At 41.8% G+C, this 19,605-nt stretch overlaps 1 protein-coding gene across 4 annotated transcripts in view; it reads left to right on the plus strand.

The window, feature by feature from the left end:
* Positions 1-1,189: 1,189 nt before the first annotated feature.
* SYNCRIP (synaptotagmin binding cytoplasmic RNA interacting protein) overlaps positions 1,190-19,605 on the plus strand; it is a 26,728-nt gene continuing 8,312 nt past the window's right edge. For 3 of the 4 annotated variants that reach the window (XM_036379720.2, XM_036379721.2, XM_036379722.2), the window contains exons 1-10: positions 1,404-1,505; positions 2,806-2,965; positions 3,836-3,954; positions 4,132-4,239; positions 5,984-6,097; positions 6,183-6,359; positions 11,302-11,437; positions 12,157-12,362; positions 17,295-17,444; positions 18,799-18,920. In XM_036379720.2, the coding sequence (XP_036235613.1) occupies positions 2,818-2,965; positions 3,836-3,954; positions 4,132-4,239; positions 5,984-6,097; positions 6,183-6,359; positions 11,302-11,437; positions 12,157-12,362; positions 17,295-17,444; positions 18,799-18,920 (1,280 nt within the window). In that variant the 5' untranslated portion in view covers positions 1,404-1,505; positions 2,806-2,817. Of the gene's footprint in view, positions 1,506-2,805; positions 2,966-3,835; positions 3,955-4,131; positions 4,240-5,983; positions 6,098-6,182; positions 6,360-11,301; positions 11,438-12,156; positions 12,363-17,294; positions 17,445-18,798; positions 18,921-19,605 lie in introns of all 4 variants that reach the window. The other variant, XM_036379723.2, reaches the window with a different exon arrangement.

Raw genomic sequence — 19,605 nt, forward strand, 5'->3', positions numbered from 1 at the left:
TAACCCTGTAATTGTCTGTGCTTGCTCCACTGCACAGGTTCAAGTGTTTTTAAAGTACTGGAGATATGCTGGGAAGTATTCGGCCAGGCTCAGGGGCAGCAGGCACTGCTCAACTTGTGGCTGAGTGCCTCTGGGGAAGTGAGTAATACTGTATGTGCCTTCCTGCCTCCGTTTTGCTGTCTTTATCTGGACACAACTCTGGCAGAGATCAGATCAGTCGGTCGGTTTCCAAGTTTCTCGTGCGGGGTGTGCGAGCACGACGTGCTCAGAACTGGGATTGTGAAGTGTACGCTGTAGCACGGAGTCCGCCTCTGACAGCGCTGTGCAGGCAGACCCGCATTCCACTGGGGCCATCCGGGAGAAAGTTAAATCAGCACCGCGGGTGCGCTCCAAGCGTGCCTGCGGGGCAAAGGCCCCGGTCCCGGGCCCGATCTGCGGAATTCCGGCGCTGGAGCTGCGCGGCGCCCCAGCCCGTGCTGCGTTCAGCGCCTTCCCTCCGCCGACCCCCGCCCCGGGGCCCCGCTCGACGCCGCCACGCCGCGCGGTGCCTGAAGGAAGCTCCCGTCCCCCTCGGTCAAGCTCTGCCTCCGCCCGGCGGCTCTGGCGGGCGGGCAGTGCGAGGGGCCGGTGCCGAGCGCCCCTCTGGGCAGGGGTGAGGCGCCTCCCGCCTCCAGTGCGGGAACGCCGAGCGCCGCCGGGCTCGCCTGGCCGGCAGCCACACAAAGCGTGGCTCTCCCCTCCCTTTGTCTGCGTGGCTTTGTCTCCTCCGTCCCCTCCCCGCCGCGGGCCGGGACTTTCTCGCCAGGCCCCCCCTCCTGTGGCCGCCGTTCTCCCCCCTTTTGTGCCACCTGCGCGCCGTGGGAACGGCCGCTCGCCCAATCTCGGTCCGGCCACGGCCGCTCCGCCAGCGCCGAGCCCGCACAGGTGCAGGCGGGCGGCGCCGGGGAGCGCGCGGTCCGCGCGCAGGGCTCGTCCCGCCGCCGCCGCCGCCTCCCCCGGGCAGCGCTTCCCGCGGGAAGGAGGGAGGGACACGGCGAGGCAGCGGCGCGCGCCGCTCCGCATGGAAGGCGGAGAGCGCGCGCGTGGGGCGAACGGAGAGGAGGGCGGGCGCGCGCGCGCGCGGGCGGGGCTCGGCGATATAACCCTTGCGGAGCTGCCTGGGAGACCCCGGGTTTTGGGGCTGCGCCAGCGCGCGCGGCGGCGCCTCCTCCTCCTCCTCCTCCTCTTCTCTTCCCTCTCCCCCCGCTCCGCTCCCGCCCGCCCTCCGCCCGCCCCCCCCGCGCGGAGTGGAAGGGGCCGGGGCTGGTGCCAGCAGCAGCAGCAGCAGCAGCAGCGGCGTGAGCGCTCGAGCGGCCGCCATTTTACGCCAGCTCCAGCAGCAGCACTGCCCGGACACACCGCCGCGGGAGCGCGGAACGGGGGCAGCGCTTCAGCACGCCGAGCCGCGACCCGCGCCCCGAGAGACCCTTGGCACACGGCGGTTCTCTCCCCGCAGACACACACAGGTCAGGGCTGCCGGGCGCTGGCGGTGTGGAAGCGGGCCGGGTGGCAGAGCGGGCTGAGGCGGCGGAGGGCGGGAGGCGCACGCTGGGGCCCTGCAGCGCTGTGGGGCCGGGGCGCTGCGCGATGGGTGGAGGAGCTGCTGGCGCTGCTTTCGTGGCCGCCGCTGTCGGGCGGGCGGGGGCCGGCCGGGCTGGTGCGCCGGCCCCGGCGTGGCGGTGGTGGCCGAGGCACCACCCGAGCCGGGCCGGCGCGGGGCGTGTGGCTCCCGCCTTATTGTCCCGCTGGCCCCGCCGCTCCATTCATTGCCCGTGAGGGGCAGGGGGCGAACCGCGGCCTCGGTGCCCAGCGTGTGCGCGGGGAGCGGGGTCGCCCGGGTTTGGCGTGGTCCCGGTCACGTCGGGAGGCGGTGGGCGATGGGCAGCGGCGTTTCCTGGCTGGGAAACGGGGCCTTGCATTGTTCCGGACAGGAGTGTGGCCGGGAGGCGGCGGCGGGGCCGGGAGGCTCCGCGAGCTCCCGGCCGGGTGGTGAAATCGGGCCCGGGGTGTTGCAACCCGCTCTCCGGGGGGAATAGGGTGAGAGGTGGGGAATGGCCGGGGCTCCGGGCGGGGGGGAGCCGCTCCTCCCGCGGGAGTGTTGCGGGGAGAGGGGGGGAAGTCGGTCACTGGAGGAAGTTGTAGGACATCTGAACGCGCGGAGCACGTGTTTCCATCGGGCTCATGGCCGCCGCCGCCGTGGGTGGGTGCGGGCTGGGAAGAGCGCTTTGTTCCTCACGCTTGCCCGGCCGGCACCGAAGTGGAGGCGGGAAGGGATCCCGGCCGCGCCCGGGGCCTGGAGAGGCGGCGTGAGCCGAGGGGCAGCGAGTTTGCAGCGGGCGGTGGAGGCGGCAGCGAGTGTCAGTGACGGTATCGCGGTGCATGTGGCAGGTTTGCTTGTCCTGCCACCCCCGCTCTGGCCTTTTTGCTCCATTTCTAACTTGTTCGGAGTGTCTTAGGGAGTGCGTTAGAGAGAGGGGAGGTGAATCAGTGTCTGTCTGGGTTGTGTAAAACCTGCAGTGAAAGCTACCCCACCCCCCCTAGGCAGTGGTGTTAGGGCTTTCCTTTGTGTTAGTGCTTCTTGTGAGGAATTTCCTGCGCCTTGCAAAGCTAAAAAAAAAAAAAGTGTCAGGGCGGTGATCTGCTATTTTCTATATTTTTTCCCACGACTTTCAAAGATTAGGATAGTCTGTTGCATGTATTATCACTTGAATTGTTCTACCTGAAGATATATCTAGCTTAATTTTGATGCTTATTGCATTTGAACAGATATCTGGAAACATGGCTACTGAGCATGTTAATGGGAATGGTACTGAAGAGCCCATGGATACTTCTGCTGCAGTTACCCATTCTGAGCATTTCCAGACATTGCTTGATGCTGGTTTACCACAGAAAGTTGCTGAAAAACTAGATGAAATTTACGTTGCAGGTAAGATCTAAGACTTGCAAAACTACACATACAATATTTTATTGGATTCTGCTGTCTTTGGGCTAAAATAGCAACTTTTTGTGGTTTCCAAAAGTATGGGAACTGCAGTCTTACCAAAATCTGGATGTTATAGACTCAGTACTTCAATTTATTGTAGTATCTTTCAGAGGAAAGTCCCAGGCTACTTGGGCTGACGGGTGGTATGCAGGGGACCAGAGCAACAGCTGGAATAGGCAACAGATGATTATTAGGAGGAGCAGGTGATGTGGTCTTTGTGCATTTTTTTGCAGTAATTGTAGGTAACAGTAAGAAACTAAAGCCTTGGTATGCATCTTCGTGTGTAAGTGATACTTCCTGACATGGTGTTTGGGCTTATGGATGTAGAAGTTGTGGTGTTGGTTTTTTCAGATGTGGTAACAGCCAGCATTTTTTAAGGCTTGATTTTGGAGTGTGATGGCCATTTTTAGTGCTGGAGTTTATTTGTATTTATAGTCTTCTAAAAGCATACCAAGGTACCATTGCTAAGCAAGCTAAGTCAGGCTTTGGTAGGTTTTGATAGACTCCTCTGAATTCAGATTCAGGATATTGACATTAAACTTGGCCCATGTAACGTCTGGGTTTCACAGAAGTCAAATGAACACATAAATGTAGTAACTTTTACTCTGAGTCCTATCTCTTTTTTGTTTTAATAAAACGATTATATATCCTATAATATTTAACTTCAAAGGAACTAAATGGTTTTTGATGCATAGTAACTTACTTTAATCAGTAATTGATTTAGAGGTCATGGAAATGTGTTAGGGATGCTACATTAGGTTTTACAAAGATTACTGACCAAATATAATTAGTAATTTTTTTTCTTTTCTCTAGGCCTAGTTGCACATAGTGATCTAGATGAAAGAGCTATTGAAGCTTTAAAGGAATTCAATGAAGAAGGTGCACTGGCAGTGCTTCAGCAGTTTAAAGACAGTGATCTCTCACACGTTCAGGTAACATTTAGCAGTTTACAGAATAATTGTTGAGGGATAAACTGTTAGTTGTCTGGGAAGAGGTCTGAGTCTCTTCAGTGATCCGTATGTGATATGTAAAGTGAACACTATTAGTTCAAGGTAAAAGGAAATTCTGGCTTGTCATGTTTTCAGAACTGAAGATTGTATCTTTTGCAGAACAAAAGTGCCTTTTTATGTGGAGTCATGAAGACATACAGGCAGAGGGAAAAACAGGGGACCAAGGTGGCAGATTCTAGCAAAGGACCAGATGAGGCAAAAATTAAGGTATGTCAGTAAAAATTAAAGCTATGAGGTCTATCTGTTGTTTGTTTTTCCGAGTTGTTGTGATAGTTATGTTGGTTGTTTTCAAACTGTGCTTTTTTAAAAAAGATTATTACAGAGTATTTGTCATATTTGTCATTGTTGAAAGCTGTCACTTGAAATTTTGTCTTGCACTTCTTTTCAAGTAGAAAGTTAATATATTGCTGGAACTGAACATATAAAAGGGAAAAAGGTTTCACAGTTTGCTCTATGTCTTATTGAGGCAGTTACTCTATTTTGCAGTAAAAAGTTTGTTCATACTTGTCAGCATAGTTACTCAAGTTCAAAATGCTTAAGTTCAGCTATTGCTGATTGTTTTTTGTGTTCTGTTTTTTTTTTTGTTGTTGTTATTTCCACTCCACCCCCTTAGTTCAGATTTAGAGCAACTCCACAATAGGGAGGAGATATCACGTGTCTGAAAAAACAGATTGTAATGGATTTAGGATTTAGCCCACTTCTTATGACATAATCACTCTGCTCATAAAGTGTACCCCAAACTGTCTTAATGGGTAAATTATTTTTTTTGACTGCTGCTAGCAAGAGACTCCTTTCTCAAGAGTTAGGCATACAATGATTTATTTTAAAATACTGTGATTAGCAACGTTACCAAAGCTTAAGAGAAGGAAAACCATCCAGGCATGTTTAGGTGATGTCATAAAAGAACCCCAGAGAATCTTTCTTCTTTGATACTTCATGTATATAGTATAAAATGATTGTTACAAATAACTGTGTACCCTATAAAATTAGAAAATCTTATTTTCTCTTGACTTTGAGGCTGAGATGCCATTAATTATAAATTAAAAAAAAAACTGGTGCAGTTTTTGTCACTGCCACATAAAACAACAATATTATGAGGACTTGGTTAATAACTTCAAGTAGTATGGCTTTTACTGCTGATGGCTCTAGCATTTAAAATAACTGCAATTTTGTTGTTGTAAAATTGCTAACTCTTGACTATAATTTGGCTTGTTTAATATGCAGTTTCTTTGTGTGTAGAGTTGATTTGTCTTTGTACAAAATTATTATGAAAGACTTAATTTCAGAGGAATTTCTTATGTGTTTACATACTGAATGTCAGCTAACATTTTAAGTTGGTATTATGCCTGTAACTATATCTGACTATATCTATAACTACATGCAGTGGTTCTAGTGAGGGTTAGTTTTCCTGGGATCCTGTATAAGCCCACAAGGAATTTGAAGGCGGGATAAGAGAAAGGAAGTAGTACTATCACTTTGGTAGTTGGGTACCTGAAACAGTCTGTATGGTGTTCCAGGGGTGTAAGCACTTAAACATGTGTTCTTTAACTTCACACTTATGAGTAATCTCATTAAGTGCAGGGAACTCTTCTGCATAAACGTCTGCAGGATTGGACATGCCAAAACAAGAAGTGGCTCAGACTAAGATCTTCCTAATTAAAGGGAAGCTCTGTTACTATTATAATACTTGGCTTTTTTTTTTTTTAATGAAAATGAAGGAATTGGGAAAACTGGATGTGAATCTCTAATTTTCTAGCAGTGTTTCTTTACCTAATAGTTCTGTTAATTGTTTTGCAAGTTTCTTGTTGAAGTACCAGTAGTAGATTTGTTTGTGGGACCTTCAAAGCAGTACAGTTCAAAAGGAATTGGAAGCATGTCTGTCTGTGAATGAAGTGCAGCTAAACTTGCTCAGTTTGTATGTGATTTTAAAATCTTAAGTTTTTGCTTGCAGGCACTGTTGGAGAGAACTGGCTACACTCTTGATGTGACTACTGGACAGAGGAAATATGGTGGGCCTCCTCCAGAGTCTGTATATTCAGGACAGCAACCTTCTGTTGGTACAGAGGTAAGAAGGAGAAGATGTTTATGCAGATGTAGACTTACTCATTGGAAATACTTTTTATAAACAGTGCTTTGTATGTCTGTTGTAGATATTTGTGGGCAAGATTCCGAGAGACTTGTTTGAAGATGAACTTGTTCCATTATTTGAGAAGGCCGGACCTATATGGGATCTCCGCTTAATGATGGATCCACTAACCGGTCTAAACAGAGGATATGCTTTTGTCACTTTTTGTACTAAAGAAGCAGCTCAGGAAGCTGTTAAACTGGTAAGTTTTCTTGGACTTTTTTCTTTTTTGATGAAGTGCACTCTGGCTCAGAAGCAGTTGTCGTCCTGGTCCTAGTGCTTAAATGCTTAAGGTGAAACTGTTATTGTTAGATTACTTCATAATCCACTAGGTGTTAAATTTATTTCCTCATTGTATATGAAGATTTTCTGACTGCATTAGGGACAGGGGAAAAAAAAAGCTGATGGACTGCTGTTTGGTCCAGTTAGATGAGCCTTTATTATTAATCAAAGTTGTATTAGCAGTAGTGACTTTTGAGCTGTCTGCATGTGTATAAGTTCTGGAGAGCAGTGATGTTGGAGTTGCTGGGGTGCAAGGGCAGTGCTGGTCAGGGTGTCTCTGACTCCTGATGTGTTTCTGCACCAGCAGGGGGCCCGTGCTGGAAAAGTACTTCAAAGTCACAGAGTTTCATAAGATACTTCACATGGGGAAAAAATGTCTCTTGAGCATTGAAGGTCTATTCTGTTAGCTGCAGCTGACAGGAAAACATAATAAATCTTGCCAGTCTAAGGAGCATTCCCTCTGTTTTACACAGAGGTATGAAATAGTTTGGTGTGATAAACTCAGGTTTTATGCATGAAGTACCCATCATTAAAGAAGAGGATGGGGAGAAACACTGCCCTGATCCTTGCACAGGGCACTTATTTTCCTGGCTAAGTTAAATTTGAGTTTTTTGAGCTGGTTACTGCTACACTGATATGGCCAAGATGAGTGTGTATGACTTGCTAGTGCTAGCCATACTCATTGTGAAGTGTACTGATACTGTATTACTATAGTAGGGTTAACTAAAAACCTTGGTTTGTGATGAGGTAGAGCTTAAACTAAGGTACCCTATTCACATATAAGTCAATTGGTGGAGACAAATCAAGCTGAAAATGGGAATTTGTTTTGAGAAAGCACACAAATATCTGCAAAAGTGGAAGTACAAAACCAATGTGGTATACACTGATTAGCTTTTTAAATAAGATCAGTTGGTTGTTCCAGTGTGCAGTTAGATATACTGGGGATAACTGTGTGTTCTCCTTGTACTTTCATAGTCCACCTAGCTGTTGTGTGTATGTGTGAACACTTGAGAGTTAACTCTTTAAACTTAGCAGTACAGTGAAACAAAGCACATAAGTTCTCGGAGGCACCTAGTAAATGAAACAAAACAATTTTTCTTCATTAAGCTGGATTTTGCTTAAAGGTAACATGCTCTGGAAAGTCATTCAAGTCATGTTTCCAGAAAAGTAACATCAGATCCTAGCCTCAGTCTTCCACTAAACGATACAAGGAAAGGAGCTACTTGATGTCCCTTTATGTCTGATCTTTGATATGCAGGAAAAAAGCACTCTATCTCCTGCTTGTGAGTTAAACAGCTGCTGAGCGTAATAGCTAAGAAATGCTGCAGTTGATGGAGCAGAATTTCAACTTTCATGCTAAACTCTTAGAAAGTAGTGTTAGTCTTAAATTGGTTTCTGTGATATGTGTCAGTTTTTTTTGGAGTGATTTCAACCATAATTGTCTGGCTAGTTTGCTATATAAGTTTCCCAAGTTATCTAGAAGTGCTTTACAGTACTATTAGCAAATTGTGGCTGTCGAGTTCACTTGAAAATTGTGGGTCTGTAACTTGTATTAGTAGTTACACATGCATGGGAGATACTGCTGAAAGACCTCTTCAAAACACTGAACACTTGGTCCTAGCCATTATCATAACCTTTTATTTTAACAGGTGGTGTTCTTTTTGATACTGCCTGTAGCCTTCTCAGGTGTATACAACTTCCCAGCTTTCTGGACTCCTTGCGATAATGTTTCTTCTGTTATTTCCCATCTTTTTCCAAGAGGCTTTTTTTTTTCAGGACAATATAGAAAAAAATGAGACTGAAAGTCTCTGCATTGCCTATAGACTTTTGAGTGATAAGAGACAGCTATGTTTTTGTCAATACCAAACTACAGTGGAGAATTAACTGACCTATCTTCAGGCTCTTGGAGTTGGTGTAACATATTTTGCATACAATTCATGTTTGTGGCTGCTGTATGTATCTTCCACAGTCTGCAGGTCAACTTAATGTACAACTGAACTAAAATTTCTGGATACACTTAATGTTGGCATACTTTATTCTTTAACAAGAAATCTTGCAGTTTAAAAGGTTGAAGTCTTGATTTTGTTTATGCATATGCATTTTTAAGCCACTTATAATTAATTACTCTTCATATCTGTAATTCTTCTCAGTATCAGGCCACAGTATCACTCCATTTTTGTCTTTAGCAAAGACAGAACTATTTTAAAAACAATTAAGGAAATTCTCTCCTATTTTTGTGACTAGTATTTAATTCAGTGCGGTTAACCCTTTGCAGTTAAGTAGAAATGGCATCTCAGATGTTCACACAAGCATTCACTGTCAAAGTATGACTTTTTTATCTCACTTTTTCCCCTGTTAGCATGTTTACTTTACTTTATACTGTTTAAGAATTACAACTCCAGTTGTGTTCTTTTGCACACATGTTCAGTTCTCCTTCCTATTTCATAAGAAGTTGCTAGAGTTAAGTTTTTCAAAAGATTTCTGTGTGAATAAGGTTACTGTAGATATGTACAGAATAAAGACTTTTGAGGTGAAGCTTATAGGAAAACATACTGAAAACTATTGAAGCATTCAGTATATTTTTGACTAGAACAGGTGTAAGCTTATCAGAATGGAACTACAGATGAATTAAGCAGTTTGCTAACTATGCATGGAGGTGCAGCTTAACACTTGCTCCTAGTAAACTAAAACTGGTAGTGAAAATATAGGTTAATAAAGTGACAGGACAGACCAGCATATTTTGACTTGTTCATGAGTAAGTTCTTACATAAGTCAATGAGAAAAACCCCAAATGATTACATTGTCTAGAGGGTGGCAATCTCTGCTACTGACTTCAGACACAGATTCCATGGTGACAGGAGGGGGAAGCAGTATGCTGACATAGCTACTTTGGTAGCCTGACTGTTTTGGCACTTTACCCAGATCATGATCTGAGCCTTTTTATGGCTAGTCTGAGTTTGCAGATGGTATGCAAAGTATTTACCTAAAAATTACCAACTCGATGGTCAAGAACACCTAACTGACTTTTCTGTGTAGAGAGGAACACGCAGTGAAAAATAGTGGTTAATACATTGGAGGATGAAAAAACTACTAGAAACTATCAGTGGAACTGCAAAATGGTAGAATATATTAATTTTACTTTGTTAATTTTACTCTCATACAACATACTGAGTTGTATGAGCAACTCTTACATTAGATTAAATGTATAGCCAAACTTCAGTGTTAAGACTTTAGCAGGACTGGTTGGATAATACTTTCAATTATCCATGTAGAATAGAGTATTTAATTTGAAAGGGACCTGCAGTGATCATCTTGTCCATCTGCCTGACCATTTCATGGCTGACCAAAATTGTTGTGGTCATCTTGATCATCAAGAACATTGTCCAGATGCCTCTCTTAGACTGTGGCAGCTTTGGGGCATTGACCACCTCTCTAGGAAGCCTGTTCCAGTATTTAAACACCCTCTCAGTAAAAAAAGTTTCCTAATGCAAGGAAATGTTTCCTAGTGTACAGTTCAGTGAGTGAAGGATCACTTTCATAGACCAGTAAACTGTCAGCTTCTTTAAAGGTGTTTCTTTAGAGGACTCCTTTTTTTAGCTACTAAAACCTGTCTCTTCATTAATGTGTATATTTAATAGTGATGATAATATATATGCAACTAGTGCTGCTCCTACTTCAGCTTCCTGCTTAAAAATCAACTATCCCTGTTCCACATTGGCAACAGATATGGAGATGGAAGTCCTTTGTTGTCTCCTGCTATGTTTTGAGACATAATTCATTGTGAAAATGTGTCCTTTTCACATGTACAGTTCTCCTTTTTGCTCACTTTAGGTGCAGTTACCTAGCTTAGAAAACTTTCAGTAGTGGAGTTTTTGTTTGCCCAAGATAAATAGAAATAAACATCTTTCACCAGATTTTATTGCATAAAAAGCATGGTGGGGTGGAGGATAACTAGCTTATGTAGTAAGATTTACCATCAAGCACAAAATAAATCATAGAATAAATAGCTAGATAAAATTTTAAAAATCTTTCCTGCTGCTTGGCAATAAGATGTTGACCACAAAATTCATTTTCTTAGCTAAAGGACTGTCTGTTGCAGGGCTTCCAGTTAGAAGTGGGTTGATATACCAGCAGTTGTCCTCCCTGCTGCTTATTTGAATGATGTGTGTCTGTGTCTGCATCTCAATTAAAGGCATTTTTTGATGTTTTCTTAACAGATGTGTGCAGTAATCCTTCTTTTTTTTCCCCCTTAAACTGCTGACATGTTCAGGGTATCTTCCAGATGTTATGGGAGAAGCATTTTAACAGAAGTCTTAGGATTTCAAGTCATTAGAAAGTTGTTCTTGCTGTTGACTTGTGTAATGTTTATGCGTTGGAAAGTATTTGCCAGTTGCTCTTGAACATTTTGTGGAGAAGACCTGATCACAACTCTCTTTTCTTAACTGTGGAACTTCAGAAGTGAATTTGACTTTAATTGCAACTCATGTATTGTATTACACACAAATCAAGAATTTATAGCTACAGCCTATAGAGAAACTTGCATTTTTTTTCTGCATGGTTGTGAAGGGAGAAGCCTTGACCTTGATGATTTGCATCATTCTACATGAAAAAGTTTCTAAAGAAAAAAGTGTTGAGAGACTCGAACAAGGAAGAAAGAGTTGGCTGAAATTGTGGAGAGACTTTAGAAAACATGGATATACTTCAGAGTAGTTGAATATGCATCTTAAAAATGTGTTAAGATGCAAAAATTTAGTAAATTGTTCAATTCTGAGTTTTCCAAAGTTAAATATTTGGTATGCTGCTGTTGCAGAGGGCGAAAATTATTTGTAACTGATGATTGTCCAATAAATTTTTTGTTGCAGTACAACAACCATGAAATTCGGTCTGGAAAACACATTGGTGTATGCATCTCTGTTGCCAATAATAGGCTTTTTGTTGGTTCTATTCCTAAGAGTAAAACCAAGGAGCAAATTGTTGAAGAATTCAGCAAAGTAACAGGTGAGTCAGTGACTAGATTTTATAGACCTGGAAGGTGTCGAATGTGGTCAGTGATGTGCTGTCATCTAGCTTATAGTTGAATGATAATAAAAACAAACCAAGCCCACACAGCATTTATCTCAATATTATGTGTTGGGGTTTGTTGGGGTTTTTTAAAAACTGTTGTTTTGCTGAGGGCTGAGATATTTGTAATTAGACTAGATGGGTGGTTCTAAGTTCTACCTGTAGAGTAAGTGTGTAATGTTTAAAAATATGTTCAAAGAAATTTGAATTAAAAGTTTAATAATTACAATACTAATGGATGTTTTAAAACTTCTCGAGGCAAAACTGAAGCAAGCAGAAGAATGTAACTGGTTCTGAGCTTTATAATTCTTAAATTTTAAGAATCTCTTTTGATAATATTTGTACTTTCAAAGGTACTGTTGCTCTGTTACTGAATTACAGACTTCGGGTTCTTTGGAGCAATAAACTTTTTAGGTATTGGGGTCATGCAACTTTTATCTCTTGTTGTTTAGACATTATGGAAAAAGCACACCCTGATAAGTGTTGTAACTTAGGGGTTTAAGAGGAGAATTGACAAAGCAAAACTTTTGGCTGCCCCTAATTCTCCTCCATTCAGTTAGAGTAGTATTCTTCCATAGCTACAAAGACAACCCGCACTTTATGATGCAAATCAATGGATTGAAAGCATAACAAATAAATCTTTTATTTCATTTCAGAGGGTCTTACAGATGTCATATTGTATCATCAGCCTGATGACAAGAAAAAGAACCGGGGTTTCTGCTTTCTTGAATATGAAGATCACAAAACTGCTGCTCAGGCCAGACGTAGGCTAATGAGTGGCAAAGTGAAAGTCTGGGGAAATGTTGTTACAGTGGAATGGGCTGACCCTATAGAAGACCCAGATCCTGAAGTCATGGCAAAGGTAATAAAGCTGTAGTGGGACCATAGTACATTTAAAGTCCTCTGTTCCAAATTAGGTATTTCCTGGAATTAGCCTAAAAACATCTTTTCAGCCTTCTTGACAGAGATGTAGGTGTGATTATAAGAAATGAATATACCTCAGAAATTGTGTGGATTTAAAAACTCTATATGGCCTTATATCATTTTGTGTTCCCATGGCTTAATAGTGAATGTAATTCTTGCCAAAATGACACACATGATGATGTCGTTAATTTTTTACTTGGAAGTTATGGTGGTGACTCCTGGAGTTAAAATAGTTATGTACCCTAGTATTTGGAAGGACAGAAATAGAGATATCCTCACGGAACAGCCTTAATTCTTTTTAAACCTGGAACTGTATCACTTCAGCATTAGAAAGAAGGTGTCAGTGTTCAAATGTATACAAGTGTATTTTCAAAGTTGCTATTAGCAGTTACTTCTGAGAAGTTCAGCAATTAGCTTGTATTTGGAGTTTGGTAGTTATTTTTAATTTGAGGGAGTTAATTCCTTTTAATACCTAGACTGGCAATGCTTTGGATTTTGAGCATTGAGGTGAAGCTGAAGTCTGGACTGTTAACATTTTGAAGTACGTTGTAGCAGTTGTTTTATATATGTGCCTGGTATCTTGCCAGAAACAAACTACCTGATTTATTTTTTTTTCCCATCAGATATTGCCCAACCCTGTCTTTTTCAGTTGTGTTGTGTAGCTGAGTTGTTTAATGGAATCTCTTAGCTAGCCCATATCCTTATCTCTTTCTCTTTGCTTGCTTTTCGTCTGTGCTTTTACTCTCATCTGAGACACGTCACTTGCTGGAGTCCTACTTTGATGGACCTAGTAAGATAGCTTGGCTGGGATCTCCTCTTTGGTGAGCCATAAGGGAAAAGGGTTGGGGTGGGGGCTCATTTTAGGGAAAAAGCTGCTTTTGTAATACAGGTATTACAGAAGCTTTTGGACTATCTTGTCTGCAGACTTTATTTTTCTTGCCCAGCATGATAGACTGTCAGCAGTAGGGAAGGAGTCTTGCAGGTCAAATTTGTGGAAGGTGGCACTACCTAAATACGGCAGCCTGTATGTTTAGTTTCTTGGCTCAAAAGAGAAGAGACCTAATCCACCAAACTGTTAATAAATAAGCAGCAATTTCTGCTGATAAAATAGATGGAAAGGAAATTATAGGGGACATAATCAAGCATCTCTCCTAAGTAAGTTTGCAGATGTGCAGAGTAAAAGGCTAAAGAAATTAAAGCTTGATTGTGGTTTGCCCCATTTACTGTACAGTTTTATTTGAATATGTTAATACCTTCTCTTGTGTTGTATTTGAAATGGGACACGAAAAGAGAAGAAACGTGGAAGTGAAGGAAAGAAATATAGAAAACATGGATAAAATCAACTTGAATACATCTGGTGCTACATGCCAAATATAGGACATGAAGCTTGGGTTGAAGATGTATGGAAAAGTGAGGCTCTATGAATAATACTGAAAAAGCAGAGACCATCTGGGTTGTGTCTGAAGACAGAAACCGAGATGATAATTGGTGTCTGACCTTCCTTACTGGCTGCGTCCTTTAGTTTATTCTTGCAACAAGGAAAGTCTCTACTCCAGTCTTTTTGGCCACCTGCTGTACACGTGCAGAAGCTCACTGTATCTGGCCCTTCTCTAAGTGTAAGGTTTATTTTCTGTTCTTGGTATCTTTCTTCTAAGAGAAAGAACAGCGAAGCTGCTGCTGCAGTCAGTAATCTCCTGGATGTGAGCTGCAGGTTGGCTGTCAGTGCTTCTGACTGCTGTTAGTCCAGAGCAAAGGGAAAGCTATTGACCCATGTCATCTTGCACATTGCTATGGTAGAAGGCTCTGGAGGAAACTGTGACTAGGAGAAGTAGGTTGTTTTTATCAGAATAATCATCTGGTCATCAGTTTTCTTGTCAAGACTGCTAGAAACACAAGTCCATAAGAGCAAGCTATAAGGAAGACAAATTCACACGTGTAGCCAGAAGATGAACAGTGTTCTAAATCTTTCAGAAGCAGCATGTCATTTCATCATATATGGACACTTACTAATTTAAATTTCTGAAATGTCTACTCGAGTCTTTTTTCCTTTGTCCTTTTGATAAAATGTTGTGGAGAGTACTGTATGGGTAAATACTTTTCATTTAAATGGACTGTTTTCTTAAATACAAAGTAGCTTGAGCATGATGAGAGATGAAGCTAGATTCTCAAGCTAGATAGATGTGCTAGAGGAGATAAGTGCTCCTTCTAACAGATCAGAGTATAATTGGTCAAGGTATTGACTTCTGGTCCAAAGTGAATTTTTTTCCAACTTCTCAAGCAGCTGTTTGATAGTTAAATTTCTCCTAAGTGTCATTTTGTTGCCTCTTACACCTGTAGTCTAGCTAAATTTATTAATATTTTACTTGATTTCTGTAGGATGGCTGAGGCTGCAGAGGACGTTCTGGAGTGGCAGGTTAAGCAGCTAAATAAAGTCTTATGCTTGTGGCTGTCTGGCAGATTACAGGACAAGAGACAGGGCTAGTATCCCTTGGAGAATGTGGCCTGAAGTGTTTGTGCTGTAGGTAAGAGGAGGAAAAGGAGCAGATACCAGAGGTTTTGGGATAGTCTAATCTTAAGCAGTTTGTTAAATGTGAGTTGTGCCTTGAAAACAAAATGCTGGTGCTGGGTATATTGCTTGTTACAAGTATCTATGGATTTTTAGTATAATAATGTGTGAGCTTTAATGCAGAAGACTTCTTTTTTTTTCCACTTCCCTTCCTTTTTAGCTGGCTTAAGTAAAAATGGGTTCATCTTCTCTCACTCTATGCTTTAACCTGCCTAATAGCTTTTACATCATCTTTGACTCATTCAGTTACACTTCTAATCAGTAACATGAGCAAAGGTGTTAAAAATTCAGCTGTTAGAGATTAATGGATTTGTCTACACTGGGAAAATTTAAATTAGTTGTTTTTTTATTTCTTAAAAAAATACTACATTAGTGCATCTTTTAAAAAATAGTGATTATTCTATCTAGTTTTTAATCATGTCAGTCATCATGGATTTATTAGGCTGCTTAGGGTTCCTTGTGCGGTTCTAGTTTTCATCCTTTTCTAAAGAACAAGAATATGGAACATTTTTTTTTAAGTTAATGGTTTTCAAACCCATTGATTACATCACAAAACTTCCTGTAATTCATTTCCATGAAATAAAGTTAAGGTAGGAGTTAGGATATTTTACTAAAAATGGTTATTATGTATGTGTTACAATACATAAAGGTTGCTCTTGCCATCAAGACATGTAGGAGAAGCTTAATACATAATAGAAAACAGCTTTCCTAGTGGAGTTGGCTATGACTTTTATGATCTCCTGAGAATCAGCTGGAATTAACTATTGCCAAAGTCCAGAGCTGATACACTAGGCTAGATTTATGGTCTATAGTGTCCCTTCTTCCAAATCTGCATCCAATCCTACTTCAGCTAGTCAGTGAGACAGATTTATGGAAGTCTGACCTGGTTCTTTTTGTAACTTAGTTACATAGCAGTTCCTCCAAAAAGGGTGTCTGGGTTTATTGAATTCCTGTATGTGGTGGGAACTCTGCTTCAGAAATCAAAGCATGCTTTCCTTGGTTCTTTCACACCTTGTGTTACTTGTGTTGACCTTCAGTGTCAGGAGTCAGTGCTGCCATGTGCAGTGTCACTTAATGGCATCAGCTAATTTGAAACCAGTAGGAGCAGAGAGGATGTAAGAGAAGTTGCAGGTCTTGCAACTGACTGGCAGCTCCATTGTAGGCAGGTAAGACTGAGCATTCCTTGGCAGTAGGAGGTGATTAAACTGTCAGAGCACGGTGCCAGCACATGGAAGGAGCTCTTCTTGACAAGTTGGAAGGGTCTTTTAAATTGTGAGAGCACATGGATGGCATCGTGTAACCATGCTCATGTCTGGTCATTAAGTGCAGCCTTGGCATGGACACAAGGATGAATCTTTCAATCCTGTTGGGTCACTAATAGGCGATTCCTGCTTTCCGGTATATGTTGTGTGCTATGTTAAGTAAGGGTTTATTTTAAACTTTTGTCAGACTGCTCTAGATTTTCCCTTATCCTTTGCAGTTGGTGATTGGTGAAACTCTATATTGATGATTCAGTCAAGAGCTGGATGATTACCTGCCTTTCTAATTTAGAAGCTGTGGAGTGGTCTTTGTGTAGCTTAAGAGTCCCACTGTGTGCTTTAGTGAGCAAGGGGAGGGCATAAACTTCCACAGTTATTTGGGGGTGACACTTCCTCAAAGGAACAGCACACTTTGACTTGAGAAAGTTGAAGGGTAATTGGCCAGTGTCAGCCTTAGTATCCCCTTTCTGTCTGTAGTTCTTCTGGCAGTGGCTTCAGGTCACTGAGTGCCCCTCAGGCAAGCACAGTCCTGACATTAGGTGTTTGGTGTAGCTATAGCATGGGAACCACAAGTTAAGCAGCTTGAAAGCTGCAGGCCTGTCACCTCTGACCTAGATATTACAGTGATGACTGTTCTGCAAATAACTGAGCTAAAGCCTGTCCAAACAATCAAATGTTTTGATAAGTTAATTGTTTTGTGTGTAACCAATTCTGGTTACCTTCTCTCAAGTTTGATAGTGTTCTGGGTTGAAGATAACTGCTGGTAGGATCCTTTTAAGCACTAACACAAATTGGATTGACTTTCAGGATACTAATACTTTTGTAATCCTGTTTGATAACAGATTAAATATTTCTGTCAGGGAATTTTGGAGCTAATTCATGCTGTATGACTATGTATACATATTAATATGTATGTAAAATGCTGTACAGAAAATGTAATGGTGTTTCTTCAGTGCTGCCAATAGCAGTAACTTGCAAAGCTTCATTTTGTGTTTTGGAATTAGACCATACTCCTAAGTCCTTTTTTTTTTTTAATCCCCTTTAGGTAAAAGTTTTGTTCGTACGCAATCTTGCCAATACTGTAACAGAGGAGATTCTAGAAAAGGCCTTCAGTCAATTTGGAAAGCTAGAACGAGTGAAGAAGCTAAAAGACTATGCTTTCATTCATTTTGATGAACGGGATGGTGCTGTAAAGGTAAGTGAAAAGGACTGTAACTCTGTGTGTGTGTGTTGTAAGTAGTGTTCTTTTCTTAGAAGCTGTATGCTACTTTAATTTGAGAAAAAGCTTTGTCTGGAGAAATGGTAACACACTGTCACTGATAACTTTGTCCTCTCTGGGTGTCTCCTAGGATGATGCAATTCTAGCTTGAAAAGTGGATCTTAAATGCACCTGCACTAAGTAATTCTGCAGATGAGCTTTTAAGATAATAATGTTGTTACCATTTGAAACTCAAGTGCCAGAAGTTGAATGACTCTTCTCACCAAATTATTGGTAGAAATCTAAAGCAGTTTCTCTAGGGCAGGTGATAAAACTTAGGTAATATTTTTTATTTATTTTTCCAGGAATAAACTTTTTTTTTAAATTTTTTTCTTTTTTTTTTAATGAGGGGTCCTGGAGAATTTAGTAGTTGTCATTCCTGGATTTTGCCAGCCCAGTCTTGATGTCATGTGTTGTTAAGGAAGGGAAAGTGTAATTCCCCTCCTGCCTGTAGTGTATCCATTTTTTTTATGTTATGTGGGTGGATGCAGGATACGGGGGGATTCAGTTTTCTTACATATCCATATGTCTTAAAGCAGATGCTTAGGAAGATGATGGGAAGAGTCTTAGTAAGATATATATCCTGTTAGGGCTTAGCTATGTAGAGTCCCTAAAAGTGGTAGAATCTTTAGGATTCCTCTGCTCAAAATTAACTTGTAGTAGTAACTGTGGCCCGTGGGCACTGTACATGGCAGGGAGGGTAGGGGAGGAGTTGATGGTTTGCTGTTTGTTTTGCTTTTTTTTTTTGAGGAGAGGGTTGTGGGGAGGTGGTGGTGTGGATCTGGGGAGGAGCTGGAGGTTTTTGTGGTTGGTTTGTCTGTTTTTTCCTTGTGATCAGAATGACTCTTTAATTTTTGTCTTCTGGTTGAAAAAGAAAGTGATATATATTGCAAGTAAAATAAAGGAATTGCAGAATATACTAAGCTCTGCTGTTTGCATGTGTGCTGACATTAGGAATTTATTCATGGATTACAAAATGTGCACTTTCAGAGGACAGTTCTGCCACTTCATTAACTGTAACAGCTTGCAAAGATTGAAGCCTGTTTTCAGTTTTGAGGGGAAGATTTTTAAACTGATACATGAAGTCCTGGGTTTGAGAGCCAAGTTCAGAAGAAATCCCTAACTGGACCCAGTAATACTATGCTGTCTGATTGTCTAAATTTTTTTTTAGCTTTATATTGTAATTTTAGCTCTGGATAACAGATTTAAAAATGCGTACTCTAAAAGGTAGAAAAAAAATTAACTTCAGATGTGCTTGGAAGTATATTTAAAGTCTGGTTAATTCCTTCAGGCAATGGAAGAAATGAATGGCAAAGATTTAGAGGGAGAAAACATTGAAATTGTTTTTGCTAAGCCACCAGATCAAAAAAGGAAAGAACGGAAAGCTCAGAGACAAGCGGCTAAAAATCAGATGTAAGTGTAAATGCATGTAGTTATGTTGTATTGCTTCTGAAAGACATGTACAATTCTGTCGAATTAGAACATCTGGGTATTCTATTAGATATACTGTACAGGTTCTCTGGCTTCTCTGAAAGATGTTGGATTCATTTTTGTTTGCATAAAAAAATCTAATAGTGGTGTTTAGTGATAATTTAGGTACTGTCTTGCTCTGCTTATTGAGTGTGAGAGCACTGGAGGAACTGTCTGAAGGTCATGAAACATACATACTTCCCACTTTTTATTCTAAATTTCCATGTACTTCTGCAGTGATGTCACATGGATGAACTTGGCATTGTGTGTTCCTCTCAGCAGCCTTAGTAATATTGATACAGCACCCCCTCTTTAGTAAAGTACCCACTGAAAGGAGGGTCCTGATATTCTCTCTTGCCACTTCCAGAAGATGCATCTGCCCATGAAGCTTATAAACTCATACTGATAGAGATCTTGCACTAGTAAATGCTGAATGTGGTTAAAAACAACAACAACAAGAAGGTAGTTTCTTGCTGGTGTGTTCTGCTTAATGTTCTCACGTGTTTTTCTTCCTGGGTATCTTCCTGCTTTCTTAACCAAATTCCCTCCCCCACTTTACTTCAAAAATAACTTGGAAGTGCTGTTGTGCAGTATCCAAGAAGATGGAATAGGGAGGGTGCAGATTAGT

This window comes from Molothrus ater, chromosome 3, assembly GCF_012460135.2.
Source record: "Molothrus ater isolate BHLD 08-10-18 breed brown headed cowbird chromosome 3, BPBGC_Mater_1.1, whole genome shotgun sequence".
NCBI lineage: Eukaryota > Metazoa > Chordata > Aves > Passeriformes > Icteridae > Molothrus > Molothrus ater.